At 43.2% G+C, this 21,298-nt stretch overlaps 1 protein-coding gene across 4 annotated transcripts in view; it reads left to right on the forward strand.

Moving 5' to 3' along the window:
* Positions 1-21,298, forward strand: part of MIA3 (MIA SH3 domain ER export factor 3) — a 181,665-nt gene that overhangs the window by 145,143 nt on the left and 15,224 nt on the right. For 3 of the 4 annotated variants that reach the window (XM_033935451.1, XM_033935452.1, XM_033935454.1), the window contains exons 25-27: positions 2,363-2,431; positions 9,796-9,872; positions 10,048-10,119. In XM_033935451.1, coding sequence (XP_033791342.1) covers positions 2,363-2,431; positions 9,796-9,872; positions 10,048-10,119 — 218 coding nt within the window. The remainder of the gene's footprint in view (positions 1-2,362; positions 2,432-9,795; positions 9,873-10,047; positions 10,120-21,298) is intronic. The other variant, XM_033935453.1, reaches the window with a different exon arrangement.

Here is a 21,298-nt window from a genome sequence, read left to right on the forward strand (position 1 = left end):
AGGACAATAGACTGAAAGGACTGAAAGTTCCTGAACAGTGTTGGTGGCGATTGGCTGGTTCTGGGGGATAGGGTGATGAATAGTGAACGTTAACAGGTGATGGTCAGAGAGGGGAAGGGTGGTATTGCAGAATTTAGGGGTTGAGTGGTTGGAGGATAGAATTAGGTCTAGGCAGTGTCCTTCTGGTGTGTAGAGAGGATAGAGCACAGTAAGAGATTGTATGAGGATGTTAGGGCAAGGAACTTGGAGTCTGGGTCTTCAACATGGATCTTGAAATCACTGAGGATGAGAGAAGGGGATGAGGGTTCAAGGAAGGAGGAGAGCCAGGAGTCAGTCTGTGAGGAAGGAAGAGCGGGACACATCGGGGGGGGAGGGTCAGTAGATGATTGCTACTTGGAATGGTAGGGAAGCAAAAAGACAGATGGAATAGACTTCAAAGGAGGAAGAGCATTGAGATGGTGGTGGGAGAAGGGGTTGAAATCTGCAAGAGGACGAGAGTAGTAGCCCCATGCCTCATCCTTGACCAACTAGGTGAGGTATGTGGAAGAAAAGGTAGCCTTCATGACACAGGGCAGCAGCTGAGGTAGTGTCATCAGGGCAGATCCAGGTCTCTGTTAGTGTGAGCTAGTGGAGAGATTGAGAGATGAAGAGGTCATGTATGTAGGCAAGCTTGTTGGGAATGGAGCAGGCATTCCATAAAGCACAAGAGAAGGGCAGGGAGGAGGGGGGGAGGAGAGGAATAGAAATAAGATTGGTGGTATTGCAGGTTGGCCTTTAGGAGTAAGGTGGACTGTAAGAGTAGGGTGGGAATTGGTTGGGAGGACCAGGATTGAGGTTCATGTCTTCAGCAAAAAGTAAGAGAAGGAGGAGGAAGGTATAGGTGAGGGTAGGGGAGATGACATGCATGCAAGAAGAGAAAGGATGACTGAATGAGAGGGAAAAAGTGTAGGACCTTTAGAGCAGAGAAGAGGGTAGAAGATAAAAGGAAGGGAGAGGCAGTGGGTTTAAAGAGTGAAGTGTTAAGTTGTTCAGTGGCTTAGGGAAAAGGGAAAGATTGTGGCTGGTTAATATCAGCAGGAAGGGAAGTAAGGGAGTCATAACAGTGGAAGGGGAAGAGAAACTGAGAAGAAGCTTGGTTGTGGACCAGTCTAGAGAGCAGAAGGACCCGCACAAAGGTAGAGTATCAGTGTTGTAAAGAGGCAGTGAGGATGAGATGAGGGGTAAAAAAATTTGTGCAGTATCTTTTAAATCGCCTGTCATGTGATTAAAGCAGTGGAGGAGGGGAGGCAGTTGAGAGCACGTAGGCTAAGCAAAGGGTTTTTCAATTTCAGCCAGGTGGGTGTCTCAGCATAAAATAAAACTTTTAAAACCTGCAGACAAACATTGAGCATTGAGCAGGAAGCCACAAAGAATATTAGTAAACAAGCACACATTTTTTAAATGGAAATTAAATGAATGCCAATGATACTGAAATTTGACACTGGAGTCTATTCCAGACTATTACATGCTACCGTATATACCAAAACTAGAATAAGAATAGTGAAAAGCAGTAAGAAATGGATCCTTTGTGAAAGATTTTTAAGGTTTAGACATTGGGGAAAAAAGAGATTTATAAAATGAGTGGCATGGAAGAAATTATTACAGAATGGTTATTTGCCATTTTATGTAGTACTGGGATGAGGAGACACTTCCTGATACTGGTAGCTGGGTTTTAATAAGATTTGGACAAGATACTGGAGGACATTAACACCTAGGCTGACATAGGAGAAGCACCACCTCTTACTTCTGAAAGGGAGCAGCAGGGGATGAAATTCCCAATTAGGTTCTGCTTGGGTAGTCAGGGTAGTCATTAAGAACATAAGAATTGCCGTACTGGGGCAGACCGGTCCATCAAGTCCAGCATCCTGTTTACAACAGTAGCAGCCAACCCAGATCACAAGTAGTAAAACTGATTTTTTGCGCTTTTCCTAAGAATAAGCAGTGAATTTTCCCAAGCCATCTCGATAATGGCCTATGGACTTCTCTTTTAGGAAATTATCCAAACCGTTTTTTTAAACTCTGCTAAGCTAACTGATTTCACCATGTTCTCCGGCAACGAATTCCAGAGTTTAATTATATGTTGTGTGAAGAAATATTTTCTCTGGTTTGTTTTAAATCTACTACTTAGTAGCTTCATCGCATGCCCCCTAGTCCTAGTATTTTTGGAAAGAGTAAACAAGTGATTCACATCTACTCTTTCCACTCCACTCCAAGATACTAGGATTGACCACTGTGAGAAACAAGACTTGATGGGCCGTTGGTCTTACCCCAATATAACATTTCTTGCATGTGGAAATAAAATAACCTTGTCTATTTTGTGCAGGTGCTGTGGATGGATCATCTGCTCTAAGACGACCACTACCTGAGGTTTCAGGAAGAGTTTCTGCTCCAGGTGAGTTTTGTTGGATGCAATGTTCTGACAGCTGAGGTGAATTAGTGTGAACTTTAATTTATTTAATCTCTTACACTCAGTTCAAATATTAGGAATCATTCTAGATTCTACTTCATTATTTCAAGCCCAAATCTCACAGGTAGTAAAAAAAAAAAAAAAATTAATTAAGTTAAGGCTGATCTGGTCGATTCATCCTCTTCTATTTCCCTCAGCAATATTAATATACTCTTTAATCATTCAGCAAATTGACTACTGTAATTCTTTATACACAGTTGTTAGATCTCAACAGACTTCATCTACTCCAAAATACTGCTATTCGTGTAATTCATGTTGCTAACAAATTGATTGTCGTACCACTTAAGACAAGCCCACTGACTCCCAGTATCTCACAGGATTGCATATAAAATATTGCTTTTGATCTTCAAAATTCTTAGCTCAGTAGAATCTAATTATCTTAACCACTGTCTCATCCTCTACATCCCTGCCATATCTTTAGACCAATAAACCAAAAATAACTTATCATCCCTAATTATAGAGATGTCGTACATGAAAACTTTAGGTAATCAAACTTTTCTGTCCAAGCCCCTAAACAATGAAATTCCCTCTTGATACCACTTAGACTCATTACATCACTTAAATAAGAACATAGGAAAGTAAGAATTGCCACTGCTGAGTCAGACCAGTAGTCCATCATGCCCAGCAGTCCGTTCACGCGGCAGCCTTCAGGTCAAAGACCAGTGCTCTAAATGAGTCCAGCCTCACCTGCGTACATTCCAGTTTTGCAGGAACTTGTCCAACTTTGTCTTGAATCCCTGGAGGGTGTTTCCCCCTATAACAGACTCTGGAAGAGCGTTCCCGTTTTCTACCACTCTTTGGGTGAAGAAGAACTTCCTTATGTTTGTATGGAATCTATCCCCTTTCAACTTTAGAGAGTGCCCTCTCGTTCTCCCTACCTTGGAGAGGGTGAACAATCTGTCTTTATCTATTAAGTCTATTCCCTTGAATGTTTCGATCATGTCCCCTCTCAGTCTCCTCTTTTCAAGGGAGAAGAGGCCCAGTTTCTCCAATCTCTCACTGTACGGCAATCCTCCAGCCCTTTAAACATTTTAGTCGCTCTTCTCTGGACCCTTTCGAGTAGTACCGTGACCTTCATGTATGGCGACCAGTGCTGGACGCAGTACTCCAGGTGAGAGCACACCATGGCCCAGTACAGCGGCATGATAACCTTCTCCGATCCCCTTCTTTATCATTCCTAGCATTCTATTTGCCCTTTTCACCACCACCGCCGTACATTGCATGGACAGCTTCATTGACTTGTCGATCAGAACTCCCAAGTCCCTTTCCTGGGAGGTCTTTCCAAATACCACCCCGGACATCCTGTATGAGACTTTTGTTACCGACATGCATCACTTTACACTTATCCATGTTGAACTTCTTTTGCCATGTCGATGCCCATTTCTCGTCCGCAAATTTAATCATCTCACTCGTCATACCAATGTCCAGATTGTTTATAAAGATGTTGAAGTGCACGGGTCCAAGCACCAAGCCCTGAGGCACCCCACTGGTGATGCTCTTCCAGTCCGTGTATTGTCCATTTATCCCCCACTTTCTATTTCCTATGCTCCAGCCAGTTTTTAATCCACATGAATATTTCACCCTCGATTCCATGGCTCGCAATTTTCTGAAGTAGTCGTTCATGTGGAACTATGTCGAACGCCTTCTGAAAATCCAGATATACAATGTCGACTGGGTCGCTCTTGTCTATCTGCCTGTTTACTCCCTCGAAAAAGTGCAGCAAGTTCGTCAAACAAGATCTGCCTTTGCTGAAAGTGTGCTGGCTGGTCCTCATCAGACTGTGTCCGTCAAGGTGATCAATGATGCGGTTCTTTATCTTTCCCGGTACCGAGGTCAGACTCACCGGTCTGTAGTTTCCCGGATCTCCCCTCAAACCTTTTTTGAAGATCGGCATAACATTTGCCACCTTCCAGTCTTCCGGAATCTTTCCCGATTTGATCGACAGATTGGTTATTAGTTGTAGCAGTTCAGCTATAGCCCCTTTCAGTTCCTTGATGACCTTCGGATGGATGCCATCCGGTCCCGGGGATTTATCCCTCTTAAGCCTATTGATCTGCCTGCATACCTCTTCTAGATTGACCGTCAACCCTGTCAGATCCTGTCTTCGTTTCCAGCATATAGCCTGATGGGTTCCGATATGCTGTGTATATCCTCTTCTGTAAATACAGACACAAAAAATGTGTTCAGTTTGTCGGCGATTGCTTTGTCCTACTTTAGCACTCCCTTTATTCTATGGTCATCCAACAGTAACACCGCTTCCTTTGCAGGTCGTTTCCCCTTAATATATCAAAAGAACAGCTTGAAGTTTTTCGCCTCCTTGGCTTTTTTTTCCTTGTAGTCTCTTTGGCCCCTTTTACCGCCTTATGGCACCTGCGTTGATATTTGTGCTTATTACAGTTTTCGTCCGTTCTTGACCTTTTCCATTCCTTAAACGAAGTTTTCTAGGCTATGATGGCTTCCTTCACCTCTACAGTGAGCTTCGCCAGTTCCTTGTTCTTTTTCCTCTTGTTGATACACGGTATATATAGATTTTGCGCCTCGGTGACTGTGTCCTTAAAAAGGGACCAAGCTTGCTCTAGCGTTTTTACAGTGCTTATCCTCTTCTTAATCTTCTTCCCCACCATGAGTCTCATAACCTTCGTAATTCCCTTTTCGGAAGTTCAGTGCCGTGGTTGTTGTTCTGGACCGATGTTTCTCCCCTGAGTCCAGGTCGTAGCGGATCATGTTGTGATCGCTGTTTCCCAGCGTCCCTTTTACTTCTACACCTTGTGCCAGTCCTCGCAGTCCATTTAGAATTAAGTCCAGAATTGCATTTCCTCTTATATTTTCCTTAACAAGTTATTCCAGGAAGCAATCGCCTATAGCACTGTTCTTCAACCGCTGGTCCGTGGATCGGTGCCAGTCCGCAGAAAACTCCTCCCGGGTCTATGCAGGGCTGGCGAGATCAAGCTGCAATTTCCTACCGGTCTGCGCAGGGCTAGCGAGATCACCGAGCTGCAATTTCCTGCCAGTCCATGCAGGACCAACGAGATCATGGGGAGCCTGCGATAGTGGCTTTCTTCCTTTCCAGCAGCTGACGGTAGTTGCCAGCACAGCGATTCATGAAGACAGCCTTGGGGCTTTTGCTGAGTCGCAGCTGCCTCTGATGATACAACTTCCTCTTTCCTCAGAGGTGGCGCAACCCATTAAAAGATCCAAGGCTGCCTTCATAAATCTCTGCGCTGGCAAGTACGGAGAGCTGCTTGGAGGGGATAAAGCCACTGTTAGAGGCTGGGAAGTTGCTGCGTAAGGGAAAAAAAAAGGGACAGCTGCTACTGGACCTGGAGGGAGCGAGAAGGAGACATGCTGCTGGGAGAGGAGGAGGGAAAGGAGTCTGGGAAGCTGCTGGACAAGGGAAAATAAAGGGACAGTTGCTACTGGATCTGGAGGAAAGGAGAGATGCTGCTGGGAGGGGAGAAGGGAAGGGAAGAGAGTTACTGCTGGACAGGGGAAGGAGGGAAGGAAGGAAACAGCTGGCAGGAAGATTAGAGGAGGGGAAGGGGAGAGACAAGAATGAGAAAGTAGAGAGATTGATGATGGGAAGGGGGTCAGCAGAAAAATAGAGAGGGACAAAGATGCTAGATCTGGTGTAGGAGAGATAAAAATGAAGAGAGCAGTGAAGCTGGAATGAATTATGTAAAAAGGAGAGAGGGGGCCACAGGCTGGATAGAAAGGGGAGAGGGGCATAGAAAGAAGACAGATACCATATGGAAGGGGGAAGGGGGCAGATACTGGATTGAAGAGACGCTGGAAGGAAGAGAGTGAAAAGAAGATGAAAGCAGAAACCAGAGACAACAAAAGGTAGAAAAAAATAATTTTATTTCTATTTTGTGATTAGAATATATCAGATTTTAAATATCTATCCTGCTAGAGCTGGTGTTAGACATAACTGGGGACTGCAAAGCCCAGGCAGTGCTGCTTTAGCTTCCATCTGGCTTAGGGCTCTGTCTGACCAGGGGGCAGTTGCTCTAGTTGCACTCCCCTAACACTATTCCTGCTATGTGTGACTGCGGTATTCTGTTAGCATGATATTTCTGTGTAGCATTCTGTAATAATTTGGCTTATTCAGTTTTCTTGATACGGTAGTAGAGGGGATATATGTGAAGGGGAGGGGAGACGGGTTTTGTTGATCCTTGCTCTGTATTATTTGTATTTATAAAATGACAGTTATACAGAATATTGTTTTTTTATACTTTAATAAAATACATTCAATATAAAATCATAACTGAAGCTTATGTGGATGGGATCAGATGGTTTGCAAGGACCGAGCTCATGGAGACGGGGTGGAAACGTGGTTTTAAAATTTCAGTCCTAGTAGTTTGCCGGTCCACAAAATAATTCTTTTATTTCCGCCGGTCCATAGGTGTAAAAAGGTTGAAGAACACTGGCCTACAGCATCCAGGAACGTTTCTTTTTAAGAATGCCTTTACATAAACTCCGTTTTTTTAATTCTCTCCTCTGTTCTCCTTACACTAGTTGTTGAGTAGTCATGCAGAGAGCAACCTAATGTGATTTCCATCCCATCTATCCTATCTAGAATACTGTAGCTGTCCCTTCTTTCCCACACATTCATGTCTGTCTTTTATACACTGTCTCATGTCCCTTTTTCCCAATGGTATTGTAAACTGCTTAGAAGGTTTTCTGCATAGTAAGGTATAGCAAATTTAAAATAAATTTAAACTTGGTTTTGTGTTTTTTTGCTAAATGGTGTATTGTCTTTTTTTTTGGCATGGTGTAATATTTACTTTTCATACATAAGGTTTTGCTCTTTGAGACTTGGGAGTTAGTGATGTTATGGGGTGCTAAGGTTCTGAGTGTGTTTTTGCACAAGTTTGTACATAGTGGAGGGATTGTGTGTTGGCCTTACTAAGAGATATCAAGACTTTAATTTCATATTAGTTTGTTATAACATCAGGTAGGCTTTTAGAAAATTTTGCAAAATCTGTTGTGTTGAGGTGATTGTCTTTATAGCAGATGTGCATGATCAGGTTTAAATTGAGATACTGCTAGGTGAGGGATTTTTAAATACAGTAGATGTACAGTATATACGGTTTAATGTTTGAAATAATTGAGTTTAAAATATGTAGCATGTCATCCATCATACAGAAATCCATCTTTTATGGTAGCATGAAGGCATTACTCATCAATAAGAGTATCCAGCAGCCCATCCTTGGGCTCCAGTCCCTCCACCACCATGCCTGATTTATACATTGAATGCACTGTGAGAAAAATCTCTCGTTGACCTTCAGTTTCACTTACTGGGGTGGTACATGTCACTCTTCTGGAGGGGCCACCCTTTGCATTTCTGCTCTCTAGTCTAGTATATTCCTTCGCTCTACTACTCCAATGTCCAGCAGTTTTCTTCTCCCATTCATTCTAATTGCACTGTGCAGCCACAGAGCTCTCGGACAGTTTGTTAAATGTGATGTTCATGAAGAACTTGTTGACCTTGCAGCTCCCAGTCTCATGAGACAGCAACTTTAGCAAGCATGGAATGTTGTGATATCTGAATTTCTGCCAGATACTTGTGACCTGGATTGTCCACTGTTGGAAACAGAATACTGGGCTAGATGGACCATTGGTCAGACCTAGCATGGCTATTCTTATGTCTCTGGAGGGGAGGAGGGATGATGTGAGAGAAGACTGGCTGCAGGCTTCTGTAGGCATTATCTACTGATGCTTTTTTTAAATTCACTTTAATTCAGTTGCCTAAAAAACCTATATATATTTACTGAAGTTTGCACTGTTTTTAGTTTGGGGTTTTTTGTCACTTTATTCTTCAGCATTTGATATCTTTTGTTAAATTTAGATATTAAGATATTTTATCTACAAATATTTTGCTGACCTTACTGCATGTCAGACAATTAAGGATTTGTTCTTGCCCTTCCCCACCCACTTTATCCTCCTCAAACAGCTGAGACCCAGATGCACTAAAGTCATTGTGCTTCTAACGATCTTTGCTGAACCGGTTTAGCAATGACTTTATTTTGCTGACCGATGTACTCAATGCTCACTGTGCAACTGTTGCAGCCTCTGACTTTGCTATGCAAACAACCTCCATTAGTATTAAAATGAGGTCAATAATATTAAAACCAGCCCTCCGATTGATGCCCTAACATTGCTTCAGGATGCACAAAAAATAGTGATTAGTTAAACTGACCTGAAAAAAATCAACAGCTCTGCCATAGAAGAAGAGAGGTAAGAGGGATGCCCTCTCCCTCCTGCCTCAGAAACTCATACCCCTATACTCCCGAACCCCATGGCAGCCATCCAAACCCCCACTGCTCTTGCACTCCCCACCCCCGCAAAGATCATGATCAGCTGACCCTGTCCCCTCTCCCCCGTGAAGCTCACCAGGAGGAAAGGATATCCACTCCGTCTTGCCTCGGCCACCTGTACCCCCTCATACACACCCTGACCCCCCTACGTGGCACCAATGGCATCCCCTTCCCAAAATCTTTATAAAAAAAATTAGCCATCCGGACTATCCCCACACCCATGAATGACCAAAACCTGGACCTCCTCCCACACCAACAAGGCCTCCCCCATTCTGACCCCTCCCACCACCCCACTAACAAGTCTCCAAGAGAGAGCCCTGGTGGACTGGGGGAGTCAGGTCAGAACCCCCCCCCCCAGCGCAAGCACACACACCCAGCTCTCCCCCCCCCCTCGTATCTTGTTATTGAAAGCCAGCAAGAGGGATGCCAGCTGAGTGGCAAGAGGCTGCTTCGGGCTTCGCTTGCCGGCTCTGCGCATGTGTGAGTCGATTTCTCAGTGACCAGTCAGATGGGATTACAGCGAACTTCCATGAAACTCATCTGCATGCACACTTGTTGAAACATTGATCGCCGTTTTAAAATTGCACAAAAAAATTAGCCCACAGTGACCCATATTTTTAGTGCATCCAGACTCAAGTCACTGACTGCCTATGTTAGTGCTCATGAAAAATGTACAGAATATCTGCTCTGGGGACTGAAGTTTCCCATTTTCTGCTAGAAAAAAATGTATCGGAGACAGCACTAAAGGAAAATTATTCAGATTGTTCTGCTAATGTGTACTTAAGTACTGCTTTACAGATAATACACCAGATAGTAAAAAGTAACTCGATCTTTATGCCTGTACAGTCTTTGACCTCTACTGAAACAGGATATAGAGATGAAAAGCTTGAGTTAATCCTCTAGCCATGCTGTTTCCCAAGTTGTTTTACTATACACTGTTGATATTAATAACAATTTACTGTTCTCTCTTAGACCTTGGTCGTGCGGTCACAGCCATGCTAAACAGTGGCCCTCGAACATCATCACCCTCAACCATGATAGATGGATTGGTAAGCTAAGTATGCCTTCCATGAAAATTGATGCTTTAAAATTTTTAAATGCACTTTTAGAATTGTTTTTGTAATTCCTGCAATTCAATTCAATGCATTTTGTTTTAATTTTGCACTATTCTATTTTCTTTTTTTGTAACAAATTCTTTGAAAACTTTTTTTAAAATTTAAAAAGCAAAACCCTTCCAAAGAGCCTGAGCCCCCCAGTGTAGTTGCTGTACCACCTTCATCTGATGAGCCAGATGCTGTGAGTATTTTGAGGCCACTGGCTGCTGTGGTGCAGAGGACAGGAGGAGCTGCTTAACACACTGATGCATGGCAAAGCAATCTCTGTACTAACTCTACTCTCCATGCATTTGAGCCCTTCTTAAGTAATTTTGGACTTGATCTTTTTTTCTTTGTTTTCAGTTGCTTGGTTGACTTGGGCTCCTTTCTTTATAAATTCTTGATAGTTCCCCATCTTAACATAGTACGCAGTTAGTCCATGTGGTGGTACATATAGAAAAGAATTAAGTTCAGAAAGAAATGTCATCATCTGATGAGTAGATGACTCTGTTCAGATATACAGACTTTAAATAAACATATATAACAAGGTGAAGACGCTGACATTACTGGATGCCAGAAAATATAAAATATCTTCATACAGCTGAGTGAAAATTCTTCTGGGTTCAGTGTGCTGCTCTCTGACCCATTATATGGCTTCCCTAAATTGTGACAAGAGACTGATTGCTCCTGGTGATCCCTCAACAAGGTTCAGGCACAAGAGACAACTGGTGTGTGCCTTCACTTTGTTTTTGCTACTAGTTCTGTGAATTAGTAATAGCAATTGGTTAAGACAGGAGTATATAGAGTTATGTTATGGCACAGTTTTATTTAAAATTTGTTTCTGAAAGTGTTCTAATTCTTAGTCGTTCTTTTGTATGCTGCAGGTGGGCTTTTTTCTATGGCTATGACAAATGCATGCTTAACTTGGTGGATATGCTGTTTGATGTGACAAGTGAGACCTTCAGGAATTTTGGTCCTTATTGCCTTAAGCGTAGGACGGCTGTGACCAAAATATTCTTGCAGCAGAGTGAATAATTGAAAATTGTATTCTCAGTGCATAAGGTCATGAACTACTATTATTTCTATAGTGCTACCAGACGCACGCAGCGCTGTACAGAGTCACAAAGAGTAAGAAAACAGTCCCTGCTCGAAAGAGCTTACAATCTAAACACAGATATGTACAGATTTGCCAAGGTGAATTGGCTAATCATAAAATTTCTCTGCTGAAAATGGCTAAAATGTAAGCGAGAGATTCATAATATTTATACTTCTAGACACACTTTAAAAGGGGGTATTTTTTGATGTTTAGATTGGGAGATAAAAACTGCACACAATTGGTATTTTCAAAAGTGCATACATTTCCAAATAGCAAGTCCAGAGTACATAGTTGTCGTCTGTGCATATTCTTTGCACCTGCTAATGCTCAAAAGAGAACAACATTGACTGTGTGGGATAAAAGTGCCCATGTGCATTGCAAATGGTACAGGCTATTCAAAATTGCCCCCTAATTGGTGAATTATGGAATGATACCAAAGGAGGGCTGTTGTGATGTTACTCACCTGTAATGGAAGTTCTCTGTGGATAGCAGGCTGAGTCAACCACACTTCAGTAATGATAACCAAGTGCCATGGACAGCATTTCTCTCCTAGAGCTCAGAAAAAATACTTCTAATCATATGTTATAGCCCCTACCACTGAGTTAGTCCTTTTCTTCCTTTAGTGAGTTCAACAACCTTGGCAGGATCATTCAAGCGAGGATTCAGCCACATATTGGTGACACTAATGAATGTAAAGAGATGGTGTTCAGAAGATGTTGGTGCATGTGTGGTGACCCTTTACAGCTCATGTATTGCTATGGTAGGATAAAGATGTGCACAGAGAGGACAGGTGACTGAGGAATAGTGAATAGACAGCAGGGGGATACGTTAGAACAAGGCCTTTTAGACTTTATATGGTATATATGAAAACCAATGTCATAAGAACTCTGTCTTAAGAAATGTGTTGGGTTCAATGGACTGAAGTCACTCAAGGAATAATAAAAGTAAGGAAAAAATTAACAGTAGCAATGCAATAGCAACTCTGTAAAACATTAACATCAACATTGTAGGAGAAAACCAAGAACAAGCATCCCCTAGATATGGCTGGCTAGCACTTTGTCCCATTAGGACAGACACTGCTAACAGTGGCATGTCCTGTTAGATGCAAGTCAAACTTAAGGTAGAGTTAGAGCCTAGGAGACCATAACTAGGAGCTGTTTGGGAACAAGGGATGGAAGCATTTCTGAAGAATGATGTGTGTTGGTTCCAATGTATAATGGATTGATGCAGCAGTTGGGTTTTGTTGAATCCAGGGTCTGTTGTGAACCTGGTATTGTACTCCCAGAATTTTTGGAAGTGAATTTGCTGGAGAATAGTGTTTGCCGGATTTTTGTCCCTGCATTTGAGGGGAATTTTCTGTATAGGAGCAGCTACCAAATGAAGATTAATTCCGAGGGTCAGGCATAGAGAATGACACGGGGAAAAAATCTGTCACCGCCCCGTCCCCGGCCCACCATCCTCTGCACCGCCCCGTCACCGCCGTTCCCTTCACCGCCCCGTCACCGCCATCCCTTTCACCGCCCCGCCACTGCCATCCCATTCACCGCCCTGTCACTGTCCCCGCTGAACCTAATTTCTCCTTCTGTTCTTCCTGGCCCATGGGAACATCCTTCTATAGATTAAGAAGGCATCCACATGGGTAAGTGGGTCCAAGGCAGCAGGTACATACTTCAGGGTACTCATGACTTTTTTTTTTTTTTTTTTTTTCTTTTAGTCTCAGCATAGGCATTTCTGAAGTCCAGCTTTGGATCTGACATCATAGAGGAGAGAAAAGAGCATTAGATCTTCTATGGCTTCTAAGTTATAGATTTGTCTTTTGTAGGAAGAAAAAAGAGCAAGAAAATGTGCTTGGATCTCTTTATAAGGTTTTTCTGAACTCTAGGAAAGTGATTCTGTCCCTGGCATTGACAGATGGCATTTTTGATGTGTGGCTGGCTCATCCTGTTTGTCCAAGAAGAATGTACTTTCCAGGGTGAAACCATGCCATAGGTCTTATTGTTTGAATGGGAGACAAGAGGAAACATCTAAGCCCATATGATGTAGCAGTAGGTCTTCTGATAACTTAGTAAACCAGTCTCATATTCCCTAATGGGTGCTCTTGCCTGCCACCAAAGGGATACTTTCAGATGCATGAGGAAGACTGATTGCTAATGGAAATTGCCTTATAGTAGGCAAACAGCCAATGCTAAAAAATCCAGCTTTTGGAGGAAGCATCTGTTTCATCCCTGGGGGTAACAACAGGGCCCGAGTTAGCTGGGATAATTGGGATGGAAGGGGTATTGACAAGATAATGCTGATATAGTTACAAAAAAACTAAATGGATGAAAATTACTGCTAAGAAATCTTTGCATCTGAAATTGATCCTTGAGGTCTCATGTAGTTGGTCTTATGCCTGGGTGGACGCATGATTGCTTATGGATCCAGAAACTGAGGGACTTACTGGGTGGTGAAATTTTAAAGAGTAATCTTTTGTTGAATGTTGAAAGGTATTCCACATTTTAATCCTGACACAAGTAGTGGTGGGTACAGAGAACATGAAATATTCCACTTTCCTTTAATATCTCCCAATCATTTTTACAACTGAGCTGTCTAGATTCAAATGTTATTTCCATTAGTTTGTAGAACAGAGAAGTTTAGCATTGTAATGAAGTGTAACCAATCTGCACAAAAGTGCTGCATAGTTCACTATAATTTTGTTTTCTGCGAAGTACTTGTGACCTTATACTGTGAAAACAGGATACTGGGCTACATTGACCATTGGTCTGACCCAGTATGGCTGCTATTATATTCTTATTTATTTTCTCTCTGAAGACAAAATCATGAGGTGCAATATATAATAATAATAATAATAATTTTATTCTTATATACCGCCATACCATATCAGTTCTAGGCGGTTTACAACAAAAGAAAGCTGATCATCAGCGAATTTGTACAAGTCATAAGAAATACATAATTATAATTGATTAAAAACAAAAAACTTAAGTTACAAATCTGTCAAATAATTGTGCCTTTGCTATCATAAATCTATAGTACGGTAGTGCTTTTTTTTCTATTCCTCATTTGATAGGACAGAATCTAAGTAACTGTTGAACTTACCATTACTACTACTGGGGACCTGTAAACTGTTCTGAGCTCATTGGGGAGAATAGGATATAAAATAAAATAAATAGATGATTTTGGAAATAAGCTCTTCAAGTACTGATTAAGGCTCCCTTTTATCAAACTGCTTTACGGTTTTAGGGGTTTTTATTGCAGGCCACTGCAGTAAAAGCTCTGACACTCATAGAACTCCTATGAGCGTCGGAGCTTTTATTATAGGTACTGATAGAAAATTCCTAATGCAGTTTGATAAAAGAGGGCCCAAATTAGAATTCTATGTATTGATAAGGATATTCCTGTCTTTCAAACATGAGATCTATATAAAAATATCAAGCCATTGTCAAAGTTAAGATTTCTGGTGTGGGATACCTTTTAAATGATGTTTAGGAGGATAATTTATTGATCTAGTCTTTAAAGTGACACTATATCTCTAAAACCAGGTGGCCAAGAATATTCTTGAGCACAAACTTAATTTTTTAAAATTTTGAGATTTAAAAACTTGACGGAGTTTCTCTAGACCTGAGCACAAACTTTATTATTATTTATTTAATTATTGGGAATTAACTTTAAGAACTGTTTGCCTATAGTGTGATATAATTCTTCTGTCTTCTAACCTAGCCCACCCCCCACCTTACCCCCCTCCCCCCCAAAAAACCCCAAGCCTTCCCTTCCTTTCCTTTTTCTGCTTAGCTCTGTCAGAGGGGATAAACTCTTCTGACTACGGTAACTCTTGTCTTTCACATTGCAGGCAAGGTTTTATTTTATTTTACATTGAATAGAAATCGGCTTTAAGGTGTAATCTGTAGCTGGAGATTATAGATTAGAAGCTGCTAATCCCTGTCATCCTTCCCACATCTCATCCATCCCAGGGTCTGCAACTCATATACAGTGGTGCCTCGCATAACGGACGCCTCGCACAGCGAACGCTGCGCACAACGAACTTTATGTCTTGATCCGTACAACGAACTTCGTTTCACACAACGAAGTCGCCCGAGCTGCATCCTTCCGCGCAGGCACTGCGCTTAACTGCCCTCTCTCCGCCTGGTTCCCTCTTGCCCCCCCGACTCCCCGACACGATCGGGGCAAGAGGGAGCTCAAGCCCTCTTGCCCCCCCCCGACTCCCCGACACGATCGGGGCAAGAGGGAGCTCAAGCCCTCTTGCCCCCCCGACTCCCCGACACGATCGGGGCAAAAGGGAGCTCAAGCCCTCTTGCCCCCCCGACTCCCCGACACGATCGGGGCAAAAGGGAGCCCAAGCCCTCTTGCCCCGCCGATTCCCCAACTCCCCGACAATATCGGGCCAGGAGGGAGCCCAAGTCCTCCTGGCCACAGCGACCCCCTAACCCCACCCTGCACTACATTACGGGCAGGAGGGATCCCAGGCCCTCCTGCCCTCGACGCAAACCCCCCCTCCCCCCAACGACCGCCCCCCCCAAGAACCTCCGACCGCCCCCCCAGCCGACCCGCGACCCCCCTGGCCGACCCCCACGACACCCCCAACCCCCTTCCCCGTACCTTTCTGTAGTTGGCCGGACAGACGGGAGCCAAACCCGCCTGTCCGGCAGGCAGCCATCGACGGAATGAGGCCGGATTGGCCCATCCGTCCCAAAGCTCCGCCTACTGGTGGGGCCTAAGGCGCCTGGGCCAATCAGAATAGGCCCGGGAGCCTTAGGTCCCTCCTGGGGGCGGGGCCTGAGGCACATGGGCCCAACCCGACCATGTGCCTCAGGCCCTGCACCCAGGAGGGACCTAAGGCTCCCGGGCCTATTCTGATTGGCCCAGGCGCCTTAGGCCCCACCAGTAGGCGGAGCTTTGGGACGGATGGGCCAATCCGGCCTCATTCCGTCGATGGCTGCCTGCCGGACAGGCGGGTTTGGCTCCCGTCTGTCCGGCCAACTACAGAAAGGTACGGGGAAGGGGGTTGGGGGTGTCGTGGGGGTCGGCCAGGGGGGTAGCGGGTCGGTTGGGGGGGCGGTCGGAGGTTCTTGGGGGGGGCGGTCGTTGGGGGGAGGGGGGGTTTGCGTCGAGGGCAGGAGGGCCTGGGATCCCTCCTGCCCGTAATGTAGTGCAGGGTGGGGTTAGGGGGTCGCCGTGGCCAGGAGGACTTGGGCTCCCTCCTGGCCCGATATTGTCGGGGAGTTGGGGAATCGGGGGGGCAAGGGGGCTTGGGCTCCCTTTTGCCCGGATCGTGTCGGGGGGTGGGGGGGGCAAGAGGGCTTGAGCTCCCTTTTGCCCCGATCGTGTCGGGGAGTCGGGGGGGCAAGAGGGCTTGAGCTCCCTCTTGCCCCGATCGTGTCGGGGAGTCGGGGGGGCAAGAGGGCTTGAGCTCCCTCTTGCCCCGATCGTGTCGGGGAGTCGGGGGGGGGCAAGAGGGCTTGAGCTCCCTCTTGCCCCGATCGTGTCGGGGGTGCCAGGGACTACACGGAGTCACCCACCGTACCACCCGATTCGGGTAAGCGCAGGTATCGGTGGGTGGCTTATTTGCGGGGGGGTGCCTTATTTTACATTTTTTTCTAAAAAGGGGGGGCTGTCTTATTTGATGGCCCTGCCTTATCATCGGGGAAACACGGTAGAAAAAAAAAAAAAATGAACAGTTAAGTCCCAGTTTTTGCCGCTGAGACTCTGCCCTCTCACTGTAAAATTAGACTCTACTTAGTCTGTCTTTAAATTTAAAAAATGTGTGTTGTTTTAAAAAACAATTATGTTTTTAGATGTATCTAAATAAAAATAATAACCAAAAATTTATCTTTTTTTATGTCATCTTAGCATATTTTATGCTACAGAACGAATTATTTTTTTTAACATGTATTGTTATGGGAAAACGCGTTTCACACAACGAACGTTTCACATAACAAACTTGCTCCTGGAACGGATTAAGTTCGTTGTGTGAGGCACCACTGTATAGATAGCCCAATAATCAAGAAGTCTTAGTCAATCCAAATTCCAACCAATCAAAATGAATTTCATTCAGTGCAGTCATTGTGGTGCTTTAGTTCCTAGGTACACCATCTGGAAGCGCAAGGCTTGCCCCATCTGTCTTCAACTTGTTAGTATCAAAGAGGAGCTCTGTAAACTTAAGCAGGAATTGGAGGCAATTAAAGCGGCTACAATTACCCCACACAAATATACCAATTTACCACCACTCCTCCAAAGAATAAAACAACCCAGGAATAAATGGATCACAGTAGGCTTAGGTAGACTGCGGCATATGACACAAAAACATCCACCTTCACAAATGTTGCCCCTAAAGAATCCCTTTGCTCCATTAGAGCATTGTGATGCTCAAGATAAAAAACTGAGAAGGAACTAGAACCAGTGAAGATAACTTATGAAGTAAAGCATCCCCAAAGCACATATAAAAAAGCTCAAACCAGGAAAGTATTGCTGCTAGGGGATTCCATCATCGGAGGGATTAAACTTGGAACACAGGATAAGGAACTCAAAATAGTGAAATGACTTCCTTGGCTACCAGGAATGCCAGACAAATACTGACTGCAATTAGGGAAGAAGCAACGAATTTGAACCCTGATATTATTATCCACCTTGGAACAAATGAACTAGCCAACAGTAACTGACTTGTAGCACAGAAAGCTTTTCGGGAGCTGGGGGAGGAGAAAAAACCTTTTGTAAAGACTGAAGCTTTTTCAGAAAAGGCTGTAGCTTTTTTAGAAGTGCAGCCTGCTTATGGAAAGGGAGAAGAAAGAGTACAAAATACGGAGAACTTCAATAGGTGGCTCAAAGCCTGGTGTTATCAAGAAGGCTTTAGGTACATAGGAGGAGGGGCAATACATGGAAAAACAAGAGACTGTATTGTAATGATTGTATTGTAATGATGGGCTGCACCTTACAATGACAGCAAAAATAATCCTAGCTGGGAAATTCAGGCAATATGTTTCTAGGCATTTAAACTAGAAGGTGGGGGCCGTGGCATATGTATGGAGGTTACTTCCGGTGGCCCCTCCCAGCAAAAGACAAGATTTGATGATGATAAAGATAGCAATGAAAACAACAATATTAGCAATTCACTTCCTAGCGATGCAACGGGAAAAGAGCTGTAATTAAAAACTATATAGAAAATGAGATTATTGAGGAATAGTAGCTGGAAAACAATGACCATAAATGCCCGCAGTCTAATCAACAAAAATCTGGGTCTGCAAGCTCTGATATTGGAGGCAGATTTGGATATTTTTGCTATCACAGAGACATGGTTCAGTGTTTCCCTCAGATGGGATGCCAGCATACTGGGCTATAATCTTTTTAGGAAGGACAGAGATGGTCAAAAAGGTGAAGGAGTAGCTCTCTATGTAAAGACAGATATCTAAGCAAATGAAATGCAGGGGACCTTGGGAAAGGAAGAAGCGGTATGGATTGTTTTGAAAAGAGAAGATGGAACCTCTATCCACTTGGGTGTTGTCTACAGACCTCAATCGCAGCAATTTGACAAAGATCTGATTACAGATATACAAAACTTGGGAAAGAAAGGGGAGGTGCTGTTGCTGGGTGATTTCAATCTGCCAGATGCAGACTAGAAAGTTCCGTCTGCAGAATCGGAAAAAAGTAGGGAGATTGTAGATGCCTTTCAAGGGGCTCTGCTCATACAAATGGTGACGGAACCCATGAGGGAAAAAGTGATACTAGATCTGGTGCTCACAAATGGAGAAAGTGTCTCTAATGTCCAAGTGGGACCCCACCTGGGAAGTAGCGATCATCATACAGTTTGGTTCGATACAGCAGCCAAAGTGGAGGATGGCCACACAAAACTCAAAGTCCTGTATTTCAAATGTACAAACTTTAGTAGCATGGGAAAGTACCTGAAGAAAGAGCTGATTGGATGGAAAGACATAAGAGAAGTGGGAAAACAGTGGTCCAGGTTAGTGCTGTTTGATTCAGAGAAAAAAATTTCAATTTGATTTACCCTGTTGAAATCGATTTTTCGATTAGATTCACTGTTAATGACACAGCTTTATAAGTTTAAACAACGTACAACAATAAATTTCACAAAGTACTTAAAAAAAAAATCACATTTTTCCATTAAAACAGTTTTGGAAACATTTGCTTGAACAGTCTTTTTTCCCAGTCCATAAGCAAACAATATGAAACAAATTTCCTTAATTATTTACTCAAACATTTTTGCTATTTGCTTTCATTGTACCTATACTATTATTCAGTAGAAAAAAATTTAGTTTGTTCAATCAAGCAGAACATTCACTCATAGAAGTCCAATGTCAAGACAGGATTTGATTGAACAAACTAAATTTTTTCTACTGAATAATAGTTTAGGTATAACGAATAGCAAAAATGTTAAAGCCACACAGAAAAGCAGTAAAAGTCAATAGATTCTCAGAGTGGGAACAAACTGATATCTCAGCACTTGAGGAAAAGACACGTAATAATGTTTATAAGATAAATCATATAAATGATTATACTGAAGCAGGGTGTCCTCAGCGTGAGAGATAAGCGAGGGAAGAGAATTCTCCAGTGCTTTACACAATAAGGCACAGGTTAATTTAATTTAATTCTTATATACCGCTAATAACCATGAGGTTTCTAAGCGGTTTACAAAAATGATGCATTAAAAGATACAATAAATAAAAATAAATAAGATAGGTACTTGGAAATTCCCTAACTGTCCCAAAGGCTCACAATCTAACTAAAGTACCTGAAGAAACAATTTATGAAAAGTAAAGATAAAAATATAGAGATAGAGATAGAAATAAATATTCCAACAAGATGGCAGCCAGTTAGGTAGCCAGTTATAATAATAACAGCTTATATACCGCAATACCGTGAAGTTCTATGCGGTTTACAGAAGATTAAGCAAAGGTAACAAATTGAATTGACTTTAAGAGGGGAGGAAGAAAGAGAATTAATAGGACAGGAAATTCATTGTTGAGGAGAGAGTGATCAAAAGGACAAGTTAATCGCTATAGAGGGGAGAGAGAAGAGAGGATCAGTTGTCTAGATGCTTTAGGAACAAGTGTGTTTTTAGACGTTTCCTAAATTCCCCATAAGTAGTGGGCGAAAGCAATTGTTCTAGGTCTTTACCCCATGATGCTACTTGGTGTGAGAGAAGGTGTTCATGGTGTTTTTTCAGTTTACAACCTCGAACTAGGGGGGAAACGAAATTGGAATGTGAGCTTCTCTTGTGTCTGTTGGCTGAGAAGAAGAAAAGGTCAGTTATGTATTTAGGGGCAAGTCCATGTAGTGCTTTAATCACCCTCTGCCTGCAGTGCATACCATCATAGGACACCTCGTGTGCTCAAATTAATCAATGTGATAAATTAAACAGTGATATACAATTGGTCAATCACACGAGTGCAAGATCAAACAGGTTGTTTCCACTCGGAGAACCTATTGACTTTTACTGCTTTTCTGTGCAAGTAGATAATTAAGCAAATTTCTGATAGCCTACAGAAATGATTCTCAGCTTCCATCCCCAGCCCCCCAGACTCACCAGCCCCCCTGCCGATTCCCAGCTTCCATCCCCAGCCCCCAAGACTCACTAGCCCCCCTGCCGATTCTCAGCCCTCAGCCCCCCCCTGCTGATTCTCAGCCCCCCCCTGCTGATTCTCAGCCCCACCCCTGCCGGTTCAGTTATTTACTTGACTGGATATGGAATCGCGGGGAAGAGAGGAGAAATGCAGAGATAGAGCCATTAAAATATACCCTTTGCTTCCGAGATCCGCTGCACGAGGTCTGCTTACTCCCCCCTCGACGCTCCCACGTCCTTTGTTTCTTCTGATGTAACTTCCGGTTTTGCAAAACCGGAAGTTACATTAGATGGGAACGAGTCCGGCGACCGGTGGTGAAAAAAGAATGAACTTGAATCAGGGCTGAATCGGTGAGTCCGGTTTTTTTACAAAAACAAACCAATTCAAATTGTGAATCGGGCAGCACTAGTCCAAGCTGAAAGGTGCAATAAAAAGAGCTAATAACCTTTATGTGAAGAAAATAAATAAAAATAAGAGAAAAATAATTGGCGTTCATGAAATGTAAAAAAACTCAAGAAGAGGAGTACAGAAAGGAATATCGGATGAAACTAAAAAGTCAAGAGAGAGATACATCTGGCAAAAGTAGAAGAGAAAATAGCTATAAATATAAAAAAGGAGACAATTTTTTTCAGGTATATTGGTGAAAGGCGAAAGATAAAAAATGGAATTATGAGACTGAAAGAAGGTATGAACTG

This window comes from Geotrypetes seraphini, chromosome 3 (genome assembly GCF_902459505.1).
Source record: "Geotrypetes seraphini chromosome 3, aGeoSer1.1, whole genome shotgun sequence".
In the NCBI taxonomy this organism is placed as follows: domain Eukaryota; kingdom Metazoa; phylum Chordata; class Amphibia; order Gymnophiona; family Dermophiidae; genus Geotrypetes; species Geotrypetes seraphini.